Below are 22,098 nucleotides of genomic sequence, written 5' to 3' on the forward strand. Positions count from 1 at the left end.
GAAATAAACTATGGATAAAGTAGAAGGTTTTTAGTGAAAAAGAAAAAAAAATCAGATACTTATTATGATGTCATTGTTGAGTCCTCTGCTACTGATGGGCCTATTGCATGGTTGGTATGTGAAAGCTTTCATTTAAACAGCACATGAGCTGACACATCTGCCTCACTGTGGAGGGAAAAGGATATTTTTAGTGCAACTGTGAGACACATTTTGTTACTGTTAACATATTTCAGCTGCTTCAAAACTAATCCAAACTCTTCCCAGCATGTGGACACACCCCTTCAAGCAAAAATTTAAACACACATGTCGCCAGGATGGATTTGTTTCTCTAAGATTCTAAAGTCTAAATCTTCTTTACTGTAAATTCAAGTTACCTTGTTTACCAAGAATGAGGTGGTCACTGACTCTCTTCCACTGTTTCTTACTGTAAGGCTAAATATTACGTAGTCCTTTTTGGATGTCCTTACACGGTAGAGTGACTCATCTTTCTAGTCAAAGCAATATACGCACTGATCACTGTAAGGAATTGTTTAGTTCAGCTTGCACCAGCCATTACAGTCGGTCTCTCTGGCTAATTGAGGCTCACTTAATAACGCTGCCTAGAGGCTTTTAAGCCAATGAGATGTCATTGATTTTGTCTCTCGTTTTTGCGGCACACGCCCCTTTATTCATGACCCTGCTGTCTCCTCCTCTCTGCCGCTAGCTTTAATAGCCCGCTGGGAATACTTGCCAATGTTTCCAAGTGTGCACACATGCATTCACCTCCATGAAGTAGTGGAATAGTCTGCATTTACTGTCAGACCTCCTGGCAGTAACTCACTCATCAAACCGTTTCTTTCATCGCATCCCTCACTTCATGGCCACTCCTTTCCCATGCTCTCCATTACTCTGAACTTGGCTGTTCCATAGTTCTTTTCACCTTTCTTCCCTCTGTTATCATTCACTTTAATATAGCTGTCCTTCATTTAAAGCGGTGATTGTATGAGGTATTACCTTAATTGCAAGTAAGTTCTCAGAGTTGTATTGGTGTCAGTGGGTGGTTTCGAAGCTTCACTGCTGTTCCTCCCATAGTTTTATAAGATTTCTTTCTTAACAGGTGTTTGTTATCTGTCCTCCCCACAGGTGGACAAGGTGTGTGACCTGTCTACAGGGGAAGCCACACACATACATCCTACTAGACCCGAGGTCAAAACCTCGACACTGACCTTATCTTCTCCTTTTCCATCTTCCCCTTCCTCCCATCCTTCATTAGAGGAGTTGCAGGGGCAGTTAGGTCACTTAAAAAGGTAAGGCAAAGCTACAAACATTCAATCCTTTAGTTAGATTCCAAACTTTACTACTGGCTCTTCATTTTTTACAGTCAATGTTTTTTCTTGTTACTTAGCTACACTACTAGATGGAATGTAAACTCCACTTAAATAAAAAATGACTAGGCCTATATGACACGGCCTAAGGGGTTGGCCAGTGTCTATTCACAGCTGTCACTTTTTGCTTTCTTCAAATGGCTAGTTGGATACAATTCGTAACCACACACTGTAAATGTAGTGCCTGGTCCAGCTTTTTTGAAAGGGGTTTGCACAGTCCATGCCCTCCACCTGGCCCAGTCTGAGGCAACCATCCTGTGCCCACAGCAGCTGGTAGTGAGGTGAAGTGTGGGTAAGATTAATGTTGACGGACCAACAATTTCCTGTTTACCCAGACGGCCATACCACCAACTCTGCACACTAGCCGGCCTCGATTACATAGCAGCACTCACAAAAACACACACACAGACACCCTCTTGCAGTGTTGTCTACCATGAATCACTGCAGTGATGCCAGCCTAGCTGACAGGTCTGGCCTGGCACTAGCACCACCATTCATGGCAACACAATCCAGCTCACTGCATGCTGCCAACACTGACCAGCGCACATGTGAGTGCTGACCACATCAGAGGCACGGCAGCACCAAGTGCAGTAAAGGGAGACTTGTGTACAGCTGAAAAATATGAAACATGATAGAGTAAAACAACATTTATATTTATTATATCTTTAAATCTTTGCACATGTGCATATGTTTGCATGCATTTGTTTACTGACTTGACAAATTCATTCCATTTACTGTCTCAATTTTGATGTGGTGTGGGGAAAAATAGGTTTCGATTTATATGTGGTATACTCAGTGTCTGCATGTGCATGATTAATCACTCTCTTCCAGGGTCAAATGACTGTCTTTTCTCCCTCTTCCCCGTGTTTCCTGTCATGTCACCCTTTTTTTCCCTTTTTTTCTTTCCCTCAATCCCCATTTCACCTCCCTGCATCCTCCTTGCTTGCAACAATCTCACCGGGACTCCAACTCCCATCATTCCCAGTCCATTCCCTCCGAAACATTTCAAGAAAAATAAACAAAATCTGGGAATCCTCTCTAGGTAAGCATGAACCCAAGAGACACACTTTTTTCTTTTAGAAATGGAAGGTGGTACAGTATTGTGCTAGTATAGATTGTTCAGATACTGCTAACAGGTGATTAACTTTGTGTTTTGGGAGATGGGTGCATATTGCATGTCTTACAAACAGCGGTTTTATCAATGGACTCAACACATTACCCTATATGACCCCATGTGTTTTTAAGCCTCTTTCTCACGGGTGGCGGCAATGTGTGTCCGATCAAAATATCATGCCATTGTTTTGTTCATGATGACAGTGTCTATATTGATAGCATCTGTTAGCTGTTCTGGGAAGCTAAGAAATTACCACACAGCATCATTGAGAAAAATGTGCTGATGCAGTGAAGTGGTCACATTCAAAGCCATTCATTTCCTGCCACCATCAGTATCATCACATGGGTGCAGGTCATGCTTTCATGCTTGTTATTAGCAGTGTTGGGAAGGTTACTTTTAAAATGTATTCCACTACAGATTACAGAATACATGACCCAAAATGTATTTTGTAACATATTCCGTTACGTTACTCAATGAGAGTAACGTATTCTGAATACTTCGGATTACTTAATATATTATCATGCTTTTTTACAACTACATGAATGTACTATTGCTGTGTGATTTATTACTATTACTGAAGGTTACTCGCCATAATACCAACTAGATTTTTAAATCTTAATATAAAATGAGTAACAGTAGGTGGACATTAGGTAAGGCTGCACTTTTTGCAGTCATCTCGTATAGAAAAGTATTCAGCACGTACATAAAACAGGTCTGCGGCTCCGAACCGTAGTAAAGGGACCTCTGGCTAATGCGTCAGTTCCGTGTCGGGCTCGTAGCCGAAAACTAGCTTTACTTTGTTGTCTGGGTCAACTTTGCTAGTGAGAGACAGAGAGAGGCATTGAAAGACTGCTCCAATGGAACTTATTGTTTTGGGGGAAAACAGGAACACAGTGTACAGTCGAGTCTTAATAGCTTACTTACAACTGGGCTCGTCAGGCACTCTTTTTGGCTGCAGTGGTTATTATTATATTTACATGCTTCCAGCTCCCGTTTCTGCTCGTTGACAGCTCGTACTTTTCCACCTTTTCTCCCTCCCTCACTCACAGACACTTAACGGGTATGGCAGTCCATTCTACACTGCCCATGAGGCTACATTCTTTAGGGTGATGCCTGTAACACTCTGCCTGTTGCCTTCATATTAAATCATTTTAAAAAATATTTCTTCACGTCATTATGAGACACGAGATTGAGACACAGGCATTTGAGCCTCTTAATGCGTGTTTTGTTTGGGTTTCCACCGGCATGGAATTACCAAAAATAGAGAGGGCATAGCCTAACATATGAAACAGGAGAAGACCGCCGTACTTCAGAAAAGTAACTGTATTCTGAATACCACCTTTTTAAACGGTAACTGTAACGGAAGACAGTTACTCATATTTTGTATTTTAAGTACGTAACGGCGGTACATGTGTTCCGTTACTCCCCAACACTGGATATTAGTGTCACTGTACGGAAACACAGTGCCCCGAAAATGTGACCACTAATGGCACAATTGCACAGTGCAATTCTCAATTTTAAACTTTCAATTTTAAGTGTACCGATTGTGAAGAGGAAGATGTACGTCTGTATAAAAATTATACTTGTGGTTTTTTCCCCAGGTATTTTTTGATGACCCTACATCGCTATAAGTCCTTCTTTGGCATGTTACCAGAGCTTCTATGCGAAGTGGCGAATGATGAGTCCGCTTGCTGGAGCAGAGATGGAGTGGTGGAAAGGTAAGAGAAATGTGTTGCGTTAGAGATAAGAGCTTTCTTTTTTGCAAAACGACATTGCAGTGTTGCATGGATGCAGGCTTGTTGGTGTTATTTCAAACAGAGATGTAATACCTTGCCTGAGATTTGACAGAAAGTGACCTCTGTGTTTAAGTTTGTGCGCTTGTGTGGAATAATGTTATGAGTCAGCGTGGCTGACTCTCGCTAATCACTGTGGAAATAAGTAAGTCATTAAATCAGTCTCTGCACTGAATAAATGCAGGCAGCACAAATGGTTGCAAGGCGCTCCTTTCCTTTGTGCTGGAGTCATTTTATGAGTTGTTAACTATGCCTTTCTCTCTTTCCAATAGTTTAAGAGATATTTATTTTGTGCTGATTTATAGGTGTGGCCCTAAAACCCTTTTCCTGTTTATGGTTAAGTACTGTGTGTGGTTATGCATTACTCCATCAGCATAAGAAGAACAGACAAATGATGCAGATAACTGAGCCAATGCGAGTCTGTAAATGATTCCCCTTGCTGGATCTGATTCTTAAGAGCTGTGAAAGCTTGGTCCACAATTAGGACAAGATTATGTGCTGCTTCTACTGTGGTGGCCTTAAACTGGCCCCCCTTGGCATTTCAACTTAGTGCTCTGTTATGGGAGTATTAGCTTTGACAGTGAAAAACAGAGGACCAAATGATGGCTTCCCCCATGAGTGCTTATCAGATCTTTTGGCCCAGATTGAGGTATGCATTATTTTCTAGTACATGGAACATGGACACGAGTACATGGAATAACATCTTGTGCAGGAACAGATGACTCACATTCTAAGAAGAACCTTTTTATTATCCTCGTTGGATAGCAGTATTTTGATAAAACTCTTCATTGAAGTTAGCTGTACTTTCAAATCTTATTTGTTTTTATTTGGATCTCTTCTTCTCTTCTCTAAGAAGCCAAAGTGTGGGCCACATGCTTGTGATCAGATATACACGAGAAAGCAAAAACTGTGCACGCCATCCATAATTCAACTCCTATATAAGAGAGTCTAACTAATGTAGTTGTGATCCTTGTTTGTATTTACTGACAGTGTGTGCGTGTCATTTTACTACTACTACTACTATGAAGACTATAGATTTTTCAGCAACGGTAATGGGTTATAATAGTTTGTTGTCACACACTCCCTGGTGGGTGCCAGTTCTTTCCTTATGGTGTCAAGTGTTCTTGGTTTGAATAAGAAAACAGTACCCTACTGAGACATTTGGCACAACTCATAAACTGTTCAGCTTGGCCAGTGGCTATTCAGCTAGCCTCTTTCACTGTATCTGACGCAGTTGGCATGTATTACAGTGAAAGGAGGGCAGGACAGGGCATGAAAAGGGTTGCCATTTTGGTGCCGTGGTGCCCCCTGTGCCTTGGAGTGCCCCTGATGAGGGAAGCATGGTGTAGTGATCACGGCGAGGGAAGCCTTGGCAGCATAAAGATCCATTGTGAAGTCAGTGGAGAGGGGCACAGCCCTGCTGTGGGGACCCCCAAAGCCCGGAGGGTGAACAAAGACCCTCCTATGAAGCTGCATGGGAAAGGCTTGGACATCACTGCCATTACTTACTGCCACTACTGACCATGCCTGGGAAAGTTGTATGAAAATGGCAATGAAGTAGAGAGAAATGAAGACAGTGAGAAACAAAGAGAAACGATTTGTTTTAAAAATACAAGAAGATGAAAAAAAGTATGATCCTTTATGGACATGTGCTGTTGTGTTTGTCCACATGATAGTCTTCTTTCCTGTATGGTGGACACAAAGCCACTCGGGGCTCAGCGGGTTTTCCCAGTGGACAGGACACAGATGCAGACACTCTCACATATCAGTCCACATGGGATCCATATGCTAGTCAACTGCAGGGGAGTCATTCATTCAGACACAATCATAATGTGCTCAGGCAACGAGACACACATCTAAATGTGGAAACCCACACACACATACAGACACACTTGTAAGCTATAATACTTCAAAGTACATCAAAGGCATTTGGGATTGAAATTCCCTTCCTCTCTTTATTCAGCAACTGATAACAGAGTGGCAAGCGGGGGGCAAGCAGTTGTACTTAACAACTAAAACTGTGTTTTGGCAAATGTTCAAAATCTCAGAATATTTACACCGACACAGGTGCGAATACTTTGCTTCAACTTTTCCGGAAAAATAAGCTCAATCAAAATGATCACAGTTTTCTTTTTTTATTTACTATTTTTTTTAGGTTAGCCACTCACTCGATAGCTATGGTGGTGTTATTACAAAGTGAAATAACTCACTTTAATTACATAATTACAGGTATGCTTAGAGATACTGTGTGCATGTTTTCACACGATGCTTTATTAATTTTCTTCACTTATCTAATTGTAGTTGGGGGGTTTACTATATTTGACACATAAACTGGATATATTTGAAAACATAAGGGAATCATTTGCTCTGTGAGTATGCTTCTACAAATATTTTAAGAAGTTAACCTGACACAAATCTTAGCCACCTAGTGTTGAACTCTTCCAAGCGATTTTTGGTCTGTCTGTTATTTATTATGGCAACCCCTGCCGAACAGCGTGGCTTCTTTAATCTGAAGGAGGCTGAAAGGCACACATGTCTGAAAAAAACAGCTCCAGCTGGTAATTAGACTGTTTCAGAAAAGAGATGGAGATACTTGCATACAATACTTCTGTGAGAAAAACAAACTGTTTCATACTAGCTGTCCCTTCATGGATCCTAGCGTCCTCATGTTAAGGAGGATGCTACCATGCTACACATGTTACCATGGCATCTAAACATGCTAAACATGTTAGCATGACAGCAATGCTAACATGATCCCTTATCCAACTTAGGGTTGCAGGGGTGCTGAAGCCTATTCCAGTTGTCATACGGTAAGAAGTGGGGTACTTCCTGGAAAGTTCCCAGTCTATCACAAGTCTAACACAGAGAAACAATAATTCAGACTTAGCTGCTCCCTTTAGGGGTCGCCACAGCAAATCATCTGTCTCACAATTCAAGGATAAGAGTTCACATCTATAGTTAGCTAACCTAACAGGCATGTCTTTGGACTCTAGAGAGAACCCACGCAGGTACAGCAAAAACATACAAATACCACACAGAAACACCCCTGTCGCCAGCGGGTACAAATCTTAAACTCCCTTCCTGTGAGGCAACAGTGCTAACCATCACACGACCACGTTCCCTGCAGTCAGAAATCATTGTGTTTATTGCATAGCCCATTCTCTCTGCATTGGCCTTTATGAGGAGCAATAATCATTGCAACAGCAACAGTAAATCCCTCAAACCCCCATTGGGTTTTTTTTTAAATGCAATATTCATGTATACCTAACTTATTCACATATATACTATAAGTGCATCCTCATTGCTATGGAATTCTGCAGAGAGAGGTGTAGGTGCTTTTTAGTGTATTATTCTAATTATTATAAAAGTTTTTTAAGAATAGATAATTCTATCACCTATATTATATGACCCAATACAAACGATTCCACTGTATTGGGAGTAGCTCAAGAGATGGTCCACGTACAATACAGCAGTGTGAGTCTTTCTGAATGCCTTGCATTTTTATAAGGTTATGACAATCCATTTGTTTATCATTTTGACATCTGGAATCCATTCTGTTATTGCAGAGAGTAACAGAGAGAGCGCTGCGCTGGGCAAAACGTTCACCCCTTATGCTCTCACTCGTTTTTCTTCACGCCTTCTAGTCCCATCCAGTTATAGCCTTCTCTGTGTCTGTCTCTCGGGTTAGGGGAGTTCAGTTCCAAAAAATGCGAGCGAATTGGATAATGAAAGAGGGAACTATAAATTAATGACTATATGCAGAGGGAAGACATTCCCCGCTTTGTGTGCAGTTTGTGTGCTTCACATATGTGCCTCAAGACCTGTGTTCTGGTGACAAGCAGAACGAGAGAAGTTCGTTGTATTTAAAATGTAAAGTTGCAATAATATGATAAAGCAGACATGGTGGAATTGTGAGAGTCATGATTTGTTTGCAGAGAAAAAGTGGAGCATTTTGGAAATTGCCTACATATGTTTACATTTTCTGCCTCTACACCTACCCTTTAACCCTTTGCCATTGTGTGCAACAGCTTCCCTTTTTACTACCTCAATTCCCCTATTCTACTTCCTAAGCTCTTATTCAGCAGCCCCTTCCTTTCCCATAACCCTGGTCTACTTCCTGGGACCTTAGTATGACCCACGCTGCATTGCTTTGACTCTTTTCTCTTTGGGCCTGCGTCTTTGTGGTGTGGGTGTGTATATGTGTGCGCACTCGAGAGAAAGAGAAAACAACAGTGATCATATTTCAGTATTTGTGAGGTATTTATACTCTCTGAAGAAATGCTTGGATTCTGAGTTTGGATTCATGGATTTTCTAAAAATGGGGACAAGTTTAGATGTCAGCAGATGTAATTCTGTTGGCATATACAGCTATTTGCCAATGTGGTTCCTGCATGAAAAGTGTTTATGAGTTTCAGTCTCTTCAAGTTTTGGTTTTATGGTGTGCCTTGAGCACACTGTATATTTATAAAGTTTCCAACTTCTTTCAGTCTTATTCTGATTGCTTTTATAGAGTAGATGCAACTTCTCCCTTAGCGTCAGTCAGTGCACTCGGTTGAGCTAATATAATTAAATTTCCACAATAGATTGGCATATTTTACTGGAGCAATTCCTACTGGGCGAGGTAGACACTGTGCACTCACTAACCTCAGTGCTTGCCCACTGGCAAGGCATCAAACTCATAGCAGAAGAGAAAGGATGAGAAGGAGAGGATATGTGTGGTGGGGAGAGGGTTAAGGAAGTATGAAAGAGAAAACAGTGGATGGAATGGCAGATGAACTCATGGATAGTTGAGGGGGAAAAGGAAGATATAGGTCAGTGGCAGCAGGAAGCAGCGGCTTAAGGAGAACCCTCTGTCTTTGTGGCTTAATTCACTCTATGAGCCTGTTTGAAGTTTGCACTGTTTCTCTGGTTGGCAGCCAATAGTGGTCAGTGTGTCACTGTCTTCTGTGTGTGTTTGAGAGTACTGTGCATTCAAGAAATTCTGTTCAGTTTGACATTTAAGTGTAAAGAACTAGTGAAGAAAGGACAAAGAAAGCTTAAATCTCCATGATGTCAACACCGCTGCAATATGCAGTTAAATGGACCAAAAGGGATGCATTTGAAACAAAGTTTTATTGTATGGTATCGGAGTGCCTTGAATGACTTTACAGTTACTCAGTGAAGCTCTTATTTACATTCACTCACTTAGCATACACTCCATGATTATCATGTTACAGTGTCACAACTCTGTGCATATCTATTGTTAAAGAACTTATAATGAGAATTCACTTACTTTTTGCTTTAATATAATAAAATCCAAGGTCACAGCATGTGTCACAGTTATATTTATAGAGTTTTACCACAGTTTTATCAAACAGTTGTTTTGCCATTCAGTGCTACACATGTGCGACTTGTTATGAAAGGGACATACGGCAGAGAAAACAAAGACAAAACTTTATCTCAAGTAATACAGCCCATAATAAGAGACAGTTATATCAGAACTACACACTCATATTCTTATGTTCAATGTAAAGTTTGCACTAATCAGAGTTATAGAAAATCTACTCCAGACAGACATATAGGGATGGGTACCGGTATCCGGTGCCATGATGGCACCGGTTCTGACATAAACGGTAGTAACCAGACCGAAAAGCAGCGCACATTTCGGTGCTTTATTTCGGTGCTTTTTTTTTCCTGAGCTGTGATACACTTTAGATTCTAGCCAATCATTTTACGTTTCCGAGGATAGTAGGCGGGGCCAGGTACGTACGTTCTTTTAGAGCAGAGCTACAGATTAAAAATGACCAAGGCAAAGCGGTCAAAAGTCTGGCTGTACTTCACAGCAAAATATGCAAACTCAGCAGCCTGCAACAAGTGCTTTAAGCTGATACTGTGATGCTGTCAAAGGAGGTAACACCTCAAATCTGATGAAACACCTGGCGACGCATAGCGTTTTTTTTAAAAGCCGAGAAATGCGCCGTATTTGATAGCTTGCTGCGAGACCTCACACCGTGCACATCTACTGCGGGTGTGGTGCCTGTTATCGGACCCGGAGTTAGCAACATCCCGCAAAAACACGAAGAGGAGAGTCCTGGCCCCTAGCCCTGCCAGTGTAGCAGAAATGATGACGGATGATGATGGCAGCAGCAGCCGCTCTTCTCTGCGTGAGTAGCTTAATGTTGTTCGTGTGTAATTTACGTTGAGTAGGCTCACCATGTTATTAAATTAATGCATGTAAGGTGAACTAGCAAACATCATCATAGCTACATGCGGCTGTCTTCTTGTTTGATGGCAGATGCTCCCTTCACCCTGGCCAAGAAGGCTAAAATGACCAAAGAAAAAGTGGAAAACAGTTAAACATGAGAGGTTTTTGGACAAAGTTTGTGTTTTTTCCATTGTTTAAGCACTGCTTCCAGCCAAGAGTGATGCCATAAATCCTCTATAGCTGCAGAAAAGGCTAACATTGTTATCTTTTTACAAAAAAACAGCTGAACATGAGAGGTTTTTGGACCAATTTTGTGTTCTCCATTCTTTAAGCACCGGTTTAAGCACCGTTTAAGCACCGGCCCCGTTTCAAAAGTACCGGTTTGGCACCGGTATCGGATAAAACCTAAACGATACCCATCCCTACCCAAGACATATCATATCTATGTGGCCACATGATGATGGTGGCTATATGGATTTCACAATTTTTGTTGTCTGCTGACAGCACACGTACAGTACTGTAGAAAAGTCTTGAGCCAACTTTCATTCTTTCCTCATATTTTGCTTCCAAGGAGCCAGGCGTTCTTGTAATTTTTTAACGTGATCTTGAGCAATAGTTCTTCATTCTTTCTGAAGTGTTTTTTTTCTTTTCTGTCTTTTTATTTTTTTACCCGTGCATTTTCAGATGAATGCTTTTTTCTTCATTTATTAATCCACTTAACACTGACCTATAAATTATTCAAGCATAAAACAGACAAATAACTCAAGGAGTGCAATATTGTTGTGTCTGCACATAACAGGCAACTTAACGAAGAATCAATTTTAAATTCGAAATCATTTATCTGTATTTCAGGTTCGAGACCACACCTCATACAGTCCTCTTCCAGTTCTCTGCCTATATATGACCCCCCCTGCACACATCATTCATATTTCTCTGGTTAAATCAGCAATAAATGCCAAAGACAACGCAGTGTGACAGGCATGAAATAGTAATTTTACACCAAGAAGGTGAGGAGCTAGAGTATCTGAAAGTTGTGTCTTTAAGAAATAGGCTAAAAATCCAACAAAGACCTATAGTCATGGGTGCACATAAGTGGTCTGCAGGTGCGCATTCGCTGTCAAAATAAAAGACGCGCACCAGATAAGAAGTTGCAACGCGCGTTTGTGTACATATAAAAGGCACTGTTTTTGTCCGCTAGAGTGGGATTTTCACGGCATATTCTGCACCACATCTCTGTGCGTTCATTATTTGTTTGAAGCCAGCTCACCTCCCACAAACACTTTTCCGAGAATACGCTTCTTTTGCGGTTCGGACTCCTTCTGACATTTCTTTGGAGGTGGAGGAACACCAAAGTAATTGCTTAAAGGAGCTTGCTTCTTCGACATCTTTAAGAGTTCTAAACAAATGTCTGTCCTCCTCCAGAAAATCGTATATACGCAAATGCGCGTTGCAACTTCTTATCTGGTGCGCATCTTTTATTTTGACAGCGAATGCGCACTTGTGGACCATTTATGTGCACCCCTGCCTATAGTAGTAGTAGTTGAGCCTACTATTCACTGAACCCTCATTAGAATTGGTCTCAGTGGAAGGGTGGTTGACAAAATGCCATTCATAAAGCAGGAAAAATAAGGAGAAAAGGATCTGAGCTGAAATTCACTGGCAACAGTGAATTGGAGTGATGAATCAAAGTGACCAATTTTTGGTTTAAATTGTTGTCAATATGGACAGAAGAGGTCAGAAGTGATGTACAACAATGAGTGTCTACAACTTTATGTAAAACAAGGTGGAGGTTCTGTCATGATTTGGGGATACTTTTCACAGAAAAGTACTGTCAGATTTTGATCCACCATCAGTACCATCTGGAAAGCATCAGAGTGGCAGCAACTACATTTTTCACCATACAGATGATCTCAAAGGCACCACTAATGAAATAAAGGCATGCATGGTTAGAGTGGAACACCATCAGTCATGGATTAACCTCTCCAGAGCCAGGACCTCAACTTTATTGAAGCAGTGTGATATCTATAATGATAGAGGTCAGAACAAAAGGCAGCCAACATCCTTCAAGTAGCCTGGAGAACAACTCCTGAAGGCTACTTCAAGAAATATCAAGGAAGCTTACTAAGAAAGTTCTGGCTGTGTAGAAGAATACAAGTGGTCATACCAAATACTGACTTTCAAGCTCATTTGCAATAACAAGCTCTGTTATCGCCTTGTATTGTGTATTTTATTTTATATCTGCACGTTTCAATAAATCACTGCAGCTATTTGAAAACATGAGGGGTAGCTTAAGTACTGTAATACATCCAACACACAACTGCATCACACAGTGTGATCAAATTTGACTTTCAGAGCTAAGCACCTCTGTCATAACTATTTATAGAAACACTTTTATCATTTTTCCCAACAGATTCATCAGACCTTGCACATAAAATACAGCAAGATATTGATATATATGTACACATATATCTTCCTACTGTATGAGGTAATGTTTACCTGTAGGCCTAAATTTAGGGCATACAGTGAGTATTGGCAACATTCCCTGTAGAGTTTTTGTGTAAATGTGAGTACAAGTTTCAGTTTCCAGTGAGTGTTTTTTACAATCAAAGTGAGAATGTGAGCAAGACGTCTGCTTTGAGTCTAGTTACAAGTTTAAGAGTTATGCCAAGCTTTTACTGAAACCCACTGCAAAGGTATATGAATTTAAAATGAAAAAGAATGACCGGCACAGGAGGGGAGAAGGAAAGCTAACAAAACCAGCTCTGTACAAACAACAAAAGTACAGTCCACTACTGTGGAGGCTGTTGTGTGTGCCTGTGATCTGTGTTCAGTGTGTGTATGTGGTAACCTGAAACCACAGGGAAAACGTTCCTAGAATTCCTGGTGGGTTTGGTGTCATGGCTCGCTCACTGGAACCCCCTGAGTGGTGCTGGGAATGTGGCCTCTCCACGGAAGAGCAACAGAATAAAGGGAAAGTCCCGCCCTATTTTCATACATTCATATACACTTGCTGCCATGTAAATGCATGCACGCACACACACCAATTAAGGAATATATACATGAAATAAAGGTAAAGGAGAACACTTCTGAAAACAAATTCATGAACTATATATTCAAAATATATTTGACTAGTTTCTGTGTCTTGACCTAATCATCTATCCTTTGCTCTGTGACTGTATTTGAAGCTAGAAAAAGTTTAATTTCCTGCAAAAATGCAGTGTGAATGCCTTGTAGTGGAATCTGAAAACAGCAGAAGAAGGGGAACTGTCTGCTGAAAACACTGTGGAGAAGCTGAACTCTTTGCTGAAAACTGCTTTACTTGAAAGGGTACACTGAACAGAATCAATGAAGCACAGTGCATGCAAGCAGAGAAGAATTGTGCCAACAGCCACAGGTAGGATTCGAAGCTGCACCACCGGGTTTCACAGCAGCTGCTCATCTCACTGAGCCAAACTAGTTCTTGTCCCAACGAGAGATATGGTGAGAGAAAAAAATATGCAGGGTGCCGAAGAAGCTGAATTGTGCTTAAAAGAGGTGAAGAAACAGAACTGTATGCTAAAAACAGGTGAAAAAGCTGAAATTGTGCTGAAAAGAGGAGAAAAAGCTGAAATTTTGATGAAAGAACAGAAGAGGCTGAAATTTTTTAGGCTACTCATCTCACTGAGCCAAACTGGATCTCAAGTAACTGAAAAAAAAGGTGAAAAAGCTGAAAATTCTGTTGAAAAGATGTGTACTTTTTGAATTTTTTTCTGAAAAGAGATGAAGAAACAAAAAAATTGGACTGAAAAGAGGTGAAGAAAAAGAAATTTGTGCAGAATAGAGTTGAAGAGGCTGAAATTTGTGCTGAAAAGAGGTGAAAATGCTGAAAATTGTGCTGAAAAGAGGTGAATCAGCAGAATGTTTTGCTGAAAAGAGGTTAAGAAGCGGAACTTTGTGCTGAAAACAGGTGAATTAGCAGAATTTCTTCTGAAAAAAGAGGTAAAGAAGCTGAAATTTGTGCTGAAATTAGCTGAAGAATCTGGTATTTGTGCTGAAAAGGGGTGAAAACACTGAATGTTTTGCTGAAAAGTGGTGAAGAAGCTGACATTTGCATTGAAAAGAGTTGAAAAGATTTAACTTTTAACTGAAAAAAATGTTGCCATAAGCAGGACTCGAACCCCGCCCTCCTGCTCTGAGAATGGCTGCTCATCTCACTGAGCTAAAACATGAATCAGCCCAGCAGGCAAAACTGATAATGTGGTCCCATTCAGCAAAATGGGCCAAAAAATGGCATGAAAAGCTTAATATCTCAAAAAGTATAAAAGTTATGAGCACCAAAAGATACAGCAGGAATTGGCAGAAGGAGCAAAACAGTTTAAAGTTTGAATGGTGAAAATCGGCTGAAAACTGAGGGAGTAGTTAACCAGCAAAGGTCTGAGCAACTAGAATAATAAGGTAGAAGAATAAAGAGAAACAGGAACTCACAATTATGATTTTGGATCCAAGTGATAAATGAAAACTGGATCTGGTTCATAATATAACTGCCAGATTTGATCAGTGATATAAGGTGTTGACTTGGCTGCTTCACAAATGGCCCCCTGCTGAGGAGAATCAACAGCGCTCAGTTTAACAGAGCTCCAGTTAGCTAATTTTTTTTCTTCTGTTAGCCAGAAACAAAAGATTAACACAATCAACCCTTTGGCCATAACTGTTAAATAATAATAGTAGCTTGTAATTCAGGTACTAGGTCAAACGGCATACAATCATAGACTTAAAATGTATTTAAGCAAGCAAACCTCAATACAACACTTAATTGATGGGTGTGCTGTGCCTAGGTGAGCTAACAGAGTGCAGTAGGCATCAGATAAGAGTCCAGTAGCTGACTGTATGTGGGGGAGGGACACACAGAGCTCATTTATTAATCCCAGTAACATGTGAAATTATGTGGTTTGACCAATTTCCCTAATGATATGATAACAAAAATTAAAAAAGATAAAAATGAGCATTTTTAGCTCACAGTTGGCCTGCAGTTGTTGGGACTGTTGCCACACATCAGGAGTTTTGGGTTAAACCTGCTGGCTGGGGCATTCTGTGTGTCCTCGCTGTGCTTCTATTGGTTCTCTCTAGGTACTCAGGCTTCGTATCACAGTGTGAAAACATGCTTGTTAGGTTAACTGGTGTTTCCAAATCAGCAGTAGGTATGGATGTGAGTGTGATTTGTTGTCTGTCTTTCCGTGTTAGCCCTGCGATAGACTGTTGACCTGTCCAGGGTGTGCCCTGCCTCTTGCCCAGTAACAGCTCATATATCCTCCAGCTCCCCGTGGCGTTCAGCTTCATCAGCGGTAATGGTGCAGTCGTGCTTCCCTTTAGGTTTTAAAGTGGGGCTAATTTCAGGTTAGGATCTGGCTCAAGGACATGAGTAAAGGTACTATCACACACTGCAACAAGGAGAGAGACAGCACAAGTTTGTAAGAGTAGAAAAAGTAGCTTACTTCACCAAAGACACAAATAACTTAGCATAGAGAGAGTGGAACAAAACAGAACACATGCAGACAAGCCTGGTTGAGAGGAATCTCCCCTGAGAGTGCCAGAGTCAGACTGCAGAAGGATTGAGGTTTTAAAGGCCAATGCAGTGCAGTGCCTCTAGTCACTTCCTGTAAGCTGGAGCACAGCACATAGAACCTTAAAGCCTGAGTGCCTTAGGATTTTCACAGTGCTACTTACTTACTTCATGAAGATTAGAAATGTGCTTTGGCCCAGATAATTAAGTGATTTGCAACACATGCAGCAGTGCTTTTAAAATATCTCCTGTAATGAACTATAAGTCAGTATTCAATAACATCTATTTGCATATCTGTGTAAAATCAAGATTTTGACATTACTAAAGTCCCAAAAGACCACCAGCTTGACGAATAATAATGAAATCACAGACACCTAAGAAGATTAATTCCTTATTAAAGCCATTCACATATGCCTGCTCATGACAAACATGATAGCTATGGCTGGGAATTCTGCCAAGAAAACCATTTTGTCAATGTGTTTGTCAGTGCTACCATCTGCGTGACTTCATTTGGATAACACCTCCCTGAACTTTGCCCTTCTTCTCTTTGCCTGCAGTACAGTCACTCTGTTTTACTTCTTGACTTTTACAAGAGTTTGCACAACATTGTGATATATATATATTATTCTGGTGTCAGTAAGCTGCACTTAGAGCTGACTCCTTCTATTGGTCAATCGCTATTGATATATGAGTGCTTGTGGGTTATCTATCTGTATATTGATTGCAAATAGACACAGTGAATGTACTTTGTGGCCGTCTGTGCATGCTCTGAGTGGGTGTGCATAGGTTCATGACAGACGATGGGTTTGACTCCCATGTGCCCTTTGCGGCAGCAGAGAATCTGAACCACGACCTCCTCCGTCAGCACTCCCACAAATCCCCTCTACTCTGTACGTGGGTATGTCTGCATATGAAGATGTGTTTTTTTTAATGCCTTGAACATTACCACTTAATGCCCTTTACATATACAGGGAATATGGAGGCCTACAGTACAGTATGTGACATTATCCCTTCCTCTTTTTTTGTCCCTGTGTCTCATATATTTTGGTCACTGAACCTTTATGTGAACACAAAGCCAGCTTTTACATACATATGAAAAATATAAAATGTGGATTGTGCAGATTCAGCTTACGAGTGGTGGACCCCATGACTGGGTTTTAGTTTACCCTGGAGCTGTCAACCTTAAGCATTAGATCACGCCATTCTGACCCGGATTAGACAGACAGACAGACAAACAGGTGGTCGAACCACCCCAGAGGATCATGGTCCACTCCACCCGTCTGTCCTCTGTGGCATAGTTTACCCTCCTGGCTCTGCTCCTGCCTGCCCTTGTCTGCCTTCCAAACACCAGCTGCCCCACTAGCTTCCCCCCAGACCTCTGGCCTCAGTTATCCATGCTCTCCTCAGCATGTAGGCATGTGACTGGAAGGAGGGGTTACATTCATCAAATTAGGTCTGGCAACAGTTTCTTTTTTCACACATTCACTCTTCTTTCTTTCTTTCTTTCTTTCTTTCTTTCTTTCTTTCTTTCTTTCTTTCTTTCTGTATTATAATATGTGCATTTACGCCTGAGTTGGATCCCACTCATGTTTTCAGCTCTCTGTCACTTCCTCTTTTGTTCATCCTTCATCCCATTGTTGCTAATGCACATACATGATATTCTTGAACTGTGACTAGTGACTTATCTACGCGACCATGTGAAATGTGTATTGGGCAATGCTACCACCTACTGGTAGAATAGAATAGAATAGCTCTTTATTGTCATTGTTACAAAAACAATGGCAGTTTGGCGTTGGGGGGGGGGGGGTGCTGTTACAACTATAATAAATAGTGTTATAATAACTACAGTTTAAAGAGGTAGGAATGTTGGTTGCATTAAAGTATACATAGAAATATGGATTATAAATAAGGTGGCCATGAGTGTTGGCAGTGCAGTTATCCTCCAATCAGGGTGGAGGTAGGGTATGTCTGCCAGCCTGTGGGTAAAAACTTCTGTTGAGTCTATTTGTCTTCGTCCTGATGGACCTGTAGCGTTTACCAGAGGGAAGTGGGGGAAAAAGTGAGTGTCCAGGGTGCGAGGGGTCTTTGATGATGATGTTGGCTTTCTGCTGAAGTCTGCCAGTATAAATGTCTCTGAGGGGGGTTAGTGAGGTGCCAATTGCCCACTCTGCTGCCCTCACCACCCGCTGCAATTTCCTCTTGTCCTCCGCGGTGCAGCAGTTGAACCAGAGTGTGCAGCAGTAAGTCAGAAGACTCTTGATGGTGGAGTGGTAGAAGTTTACTAGCAGTCTCTGGGGTAACTGGGCCTGATGTAGTTTCCTGAGAAAGTACAGCATTAGTTGTGCTTTCCCTACCTGGTGGGAAATGTTTGTATTAGGCATTTGTACTATAAGTCACTTGGCTTATACTTCTTGTAATAGGTTCTGTTGATTCAGAACTTCTATATCCTTCATTAAACTTTAAGATCTTAGTGATTACGGTACTGTGAAAAAGTCTTGAACCACCTTCTTAATATTTTGTTTCCAAGGGGCCAGATTTTCCTGTAATTTCTTTAAAATGGTCTTGGGCAGTGGTTCTCTAGGTTTTTGGGAGATTTGTCAGCATTGGCTCCTTTTTTACTAATTCTTTGTCCAGTCCTGACCAATTGTTTGTTTTGTTCGATAAACCACTTAACAGTGACATATGAGTCATTCAAACACACACACAAAAAACTAAACTGATGAACCAGTGTTATGTCAACACATAACAGGCAACTTAGCCAAGAAACATTTTAGACTGCATCATTGTTACAAGCAGCCTGTCACAAAAGCACATAAATTATGTCCATAAAAAACAAAATAGGGGAACTTGAGGACAAAAAAATAAGTGACAAGCCTAAAAAATCTGCATTAGATGACCAGTATCTGAAGGTTATGTATTTATGAGCTGGGGAAGAAAAGACCTGGGAGATGCATCCTGCCCATCAGTTGATTGACCTACTGTCTGCCAAACCTTCATTAGTGGTGTCAGTGCCAAGAAACCATTTGTAAAGAAGGAAAACAGGGAGAAAAGGCATGAATATGCCAAATCACACAAGAAATCGACTAAAAATCAGTGACAACAGGTCTGATGGAGTAATGAATCCAAATGTGAAACCTAAATCATCATCAGTCTGTACAGAGGAGGTTAGGGGAGAGGTATGACCGTTAGTGTCTATAGCTGGCTGTAAAACACAGCACTGCCACGATTTGGGGCTGTGGTCTTGGGGATCTTAATTTTAATTGTGAAAATATGCTAAAATTTTGATACACCATGGAATACATCCTGGAAAACATCTGATTGGCAACAGGTTCATTTTTAAGCATGAAAATGATGCCGAGCACACTGCAGTGAAAACATGCCTGGATAGACAAACACACAATGGAGCATCAGTCATGGATTGGCCTCCCCAGAGCCACGACCTCAACGCTACTGAAGCATCTTGACATAGAACAGAACAAACGGCAGTCAAAAACCAACGAAGAGCTTTGGGTGTTCTTCATGAAGCCTGGAGAACTATTCCTTAAGGCTACTTAAAGAAATGACAAGAAAGCTAGCCCAAGAAAGTTCAAACTGTGTTGAAGAATAAAGGTCATACCAAATATTGACTTTCAATACTCTGTTTTTGTCTTATAAACCACTGCACCTGTTTCCTATCTTCCTAACAAAATTCAAAGCAATGACTGTGATTCAGGACTTTTACACAGTATTGTAATTCTATTGCTTTGAAAACAGTTTGTATTTGTAGTTTGTAAGAAATACAAAGAAAAGTGTATGTGACTTTTCAAATGTGCAAAAAATAGTTTTCTCTGTCAGGAAATGATGCTTGCCTGCTTGTGATTTTCGTGTGTGGGCATCCTGGACATGACATTCGTGTTCCTCCAATCTAATGGGGCTGCATAATGTTTTCCCAGAAGTCTGTGTGGTCTATTGAGTCAGTCTACAGTATGTCTGTTGGTACATCGAGGCAGGCGACACACTGAGGTGGAGAACAGTTACACCCAGTGACAGACACACTCAGGCCTGGGAATGTCCTCAAAGCAAACCACGGGCCAATTATAGCTGTAATCTATATAATTGCCACCAGAGGCTATTAAAGCTTTAAACTCCATAGCTGTACTGTATGTTTCCATTTGTCTGTCTCTAAAACTAGAGACAGACTTTGACAAATGGCCACCATTTATTTTGTAATTTGTTTAACTTTCATGTAACCAAGAAATGACATAAATTTGTAGTTGTTGAATGAGAACATAGTGGCCCTTCCACTTAGAGGAAAATAAAAACGTCAATTTAAATTTCGTTGCTTTAATGTTAATTATTTGGTTTAGTACAGTGGAAAATAAATAATAACAAAATCGCATTTTGCAGGTTTCTTTTTTTTTGTCATAGAAATTGTATTTTTTAATGTGTATGATTTTAAATTTGTATTTTTTAAACAATTGAACTTAATGAGAATTTATTGTATGATTTCTTAAAAAGGAGCTTTTGCATCTTTTCCTGGAAACATGGTCTCTATAAACAGCTTTAAAAATTATGAATCATAAACTGTTCTGCAAACACAGGCTGTAATAAGCTTATTTGACTGGTGAATTGCATTTAAAAGATTAAATATCGTTTGTTTAAAATTTGTTTGACAGAGACCTGAAAGTCTCTGCTCCACAGCTGGTTCCAGTTATACAAGCACAGAGAAAGAAGTTAGATTTTTTATTATTATTATTATTATTATAATGTCCGTCTGTAAGACTCATGAATGACAGACTGGAATATAAGCTTCAAAGGAAATTATGCTGATATACGTCAATGGAATAACAGTATCAGTTCTGTCATACCCTCAGCTTATTCTTAAAGCTCAGAATATTGATGCTTCATTGGATGCTGGATGCTTTCAGTACATAATAGTGGCCACATGGGTGCAGTGTGAAAGCATATTCTACCAGACAATCTGCTAAGTCTGAAGATATTACACATGCAGTCCAGCTTCATAAATATACACCATGTATTTTCCCCCCGAATGACAAAGTAGATTAATCACTCATGGGTATATCAGGGTTTGGAGGAGGAAACAAGTTTACAGAGTACATGTTAGATCTGTTTCCTTCACTTATTGAGTAAGAGTGCTTATATTACACTGTGCTGCAAGTTGTGATTTGCTAATGTCAGGAATTGCTTACACGGCCATCGGGATGACAGAGATAGAGCGCATGTGGGGGAATATGAGAAAGAAACCAAGACCAAGAGCAGTCAGTTGCTTGGAGTAGGTCAATTACACCAAATTAATTCAGCTCTTTGCAGTTACTGCGATTGTTAGATAAATCGATACATGTTCATTAGCCTGGAGTAGCACTGAAATGAAATATGCTTGGCTGGTTGGAGGATAGTAATGGGCTGATGATGAGCCAAACGAGATAGTGTCTCACCTAGCCCGAAGTAGGAAATAGAAATAAATGGGTAGAATAACCCTAATGACATCAAACACCTCCAAGCTACAAGATAATCACAGTATGTGATTACCAGTACGTATATGCACATTCTAAGTGATTCACAATAGCTTGCCATATCTCATTTCCCCATCTTTCTTTCTACCCTAAAACTGAATTCTATTCCTCTTGCTTAGTGTCTTCAGCTCCTTGACTATCCTCGGGATTAGCCTAAAGCTAGATGTTATAGAGGAGTGGTTTCAAACTTTCTGGACCCAAGGTTCAATTTTTGGCTTCCTTCATCTAGACAGTGGAGCAAAGGGAGCTGCCTTTTCAGAAGCAGCACTCTTTTGAAGTAGCTCTTCTTTCTGAAAATATATTTTGTTTATCAAGTATCTCTTTAGCTTGTTTGACAACATATTAGCATTAGCCAACTTGATCCCAAACTGCAATTCCTACCAGTAATCTCAATGTTGGATTAGTTGGGATTTCTTCCAGGTAAGAAAATGTTTTTTAGTTTTTTTTTAATAAAAAGAAAAAATTCATCTTGGACCATCTCGGCTATCTCAATGCTAAGAAGCATCCCAGCCTGCCTATATCATAAGATCATGGTCTGCTGTGAGTAGGGTCGACTTTTATCTTTATCCACCCAACAGTCTTATTAGACAT

At 40.5% G+C, this 22,098-nt stretch overlaps 1 protein-coding gene across 2 annotated transcripts in view; it reads left to right on the plus strand.

Moving 5' to 3' along the window:
- The window catches only part of LOC120727514 (glypican-5-like), an 81,520-nt gene that overhangs the window by 37,594 nt on the left and 21,828 nt on the right, over nucleotides 1-22,098 (plus strand). Inside the window, exons 4-6 of one of the 2 annotated variants that reach the window (XM_040021821.1) lie at nucleotides 1,123-1,286; nucleotides 2,350-2,406; nucleotides 4,080-4,196. In XM_040021821.1, coding sequence (XP_039877755.1) covers nucleotides 1,123-1,286; nucleotides 2,350-2,406; nucleotides 4,080-4,196 — 338 coding nt within the window. The remainder of the gene's footprint in view (nucleotides 1-1,122; nucleotides 1,287-2,349; nucleotides 2,407-4,079; nucleotides 4,197-22,098) is intronic. The other variant, XM_040021822.1, reaches the window with a different exon arrangement.

Source organism: Simochromis diagramma, unplaced genomic scaffold (genome assembly GCF_900408965.1).
Source record: "Simochromis diagramma unplaced genomic scaffold, fSimDia1.1 OVJJ01000205.1, whole genome shotgun sequence".
In the NCBI taxonomy this organism is placed as follows: domain Eukaryota; kingdom Metazoa; phylum Chordata; class Actinopteri; order Cichliformes; family Cichlidae; genus Simochromis; species Simochromis diagramma.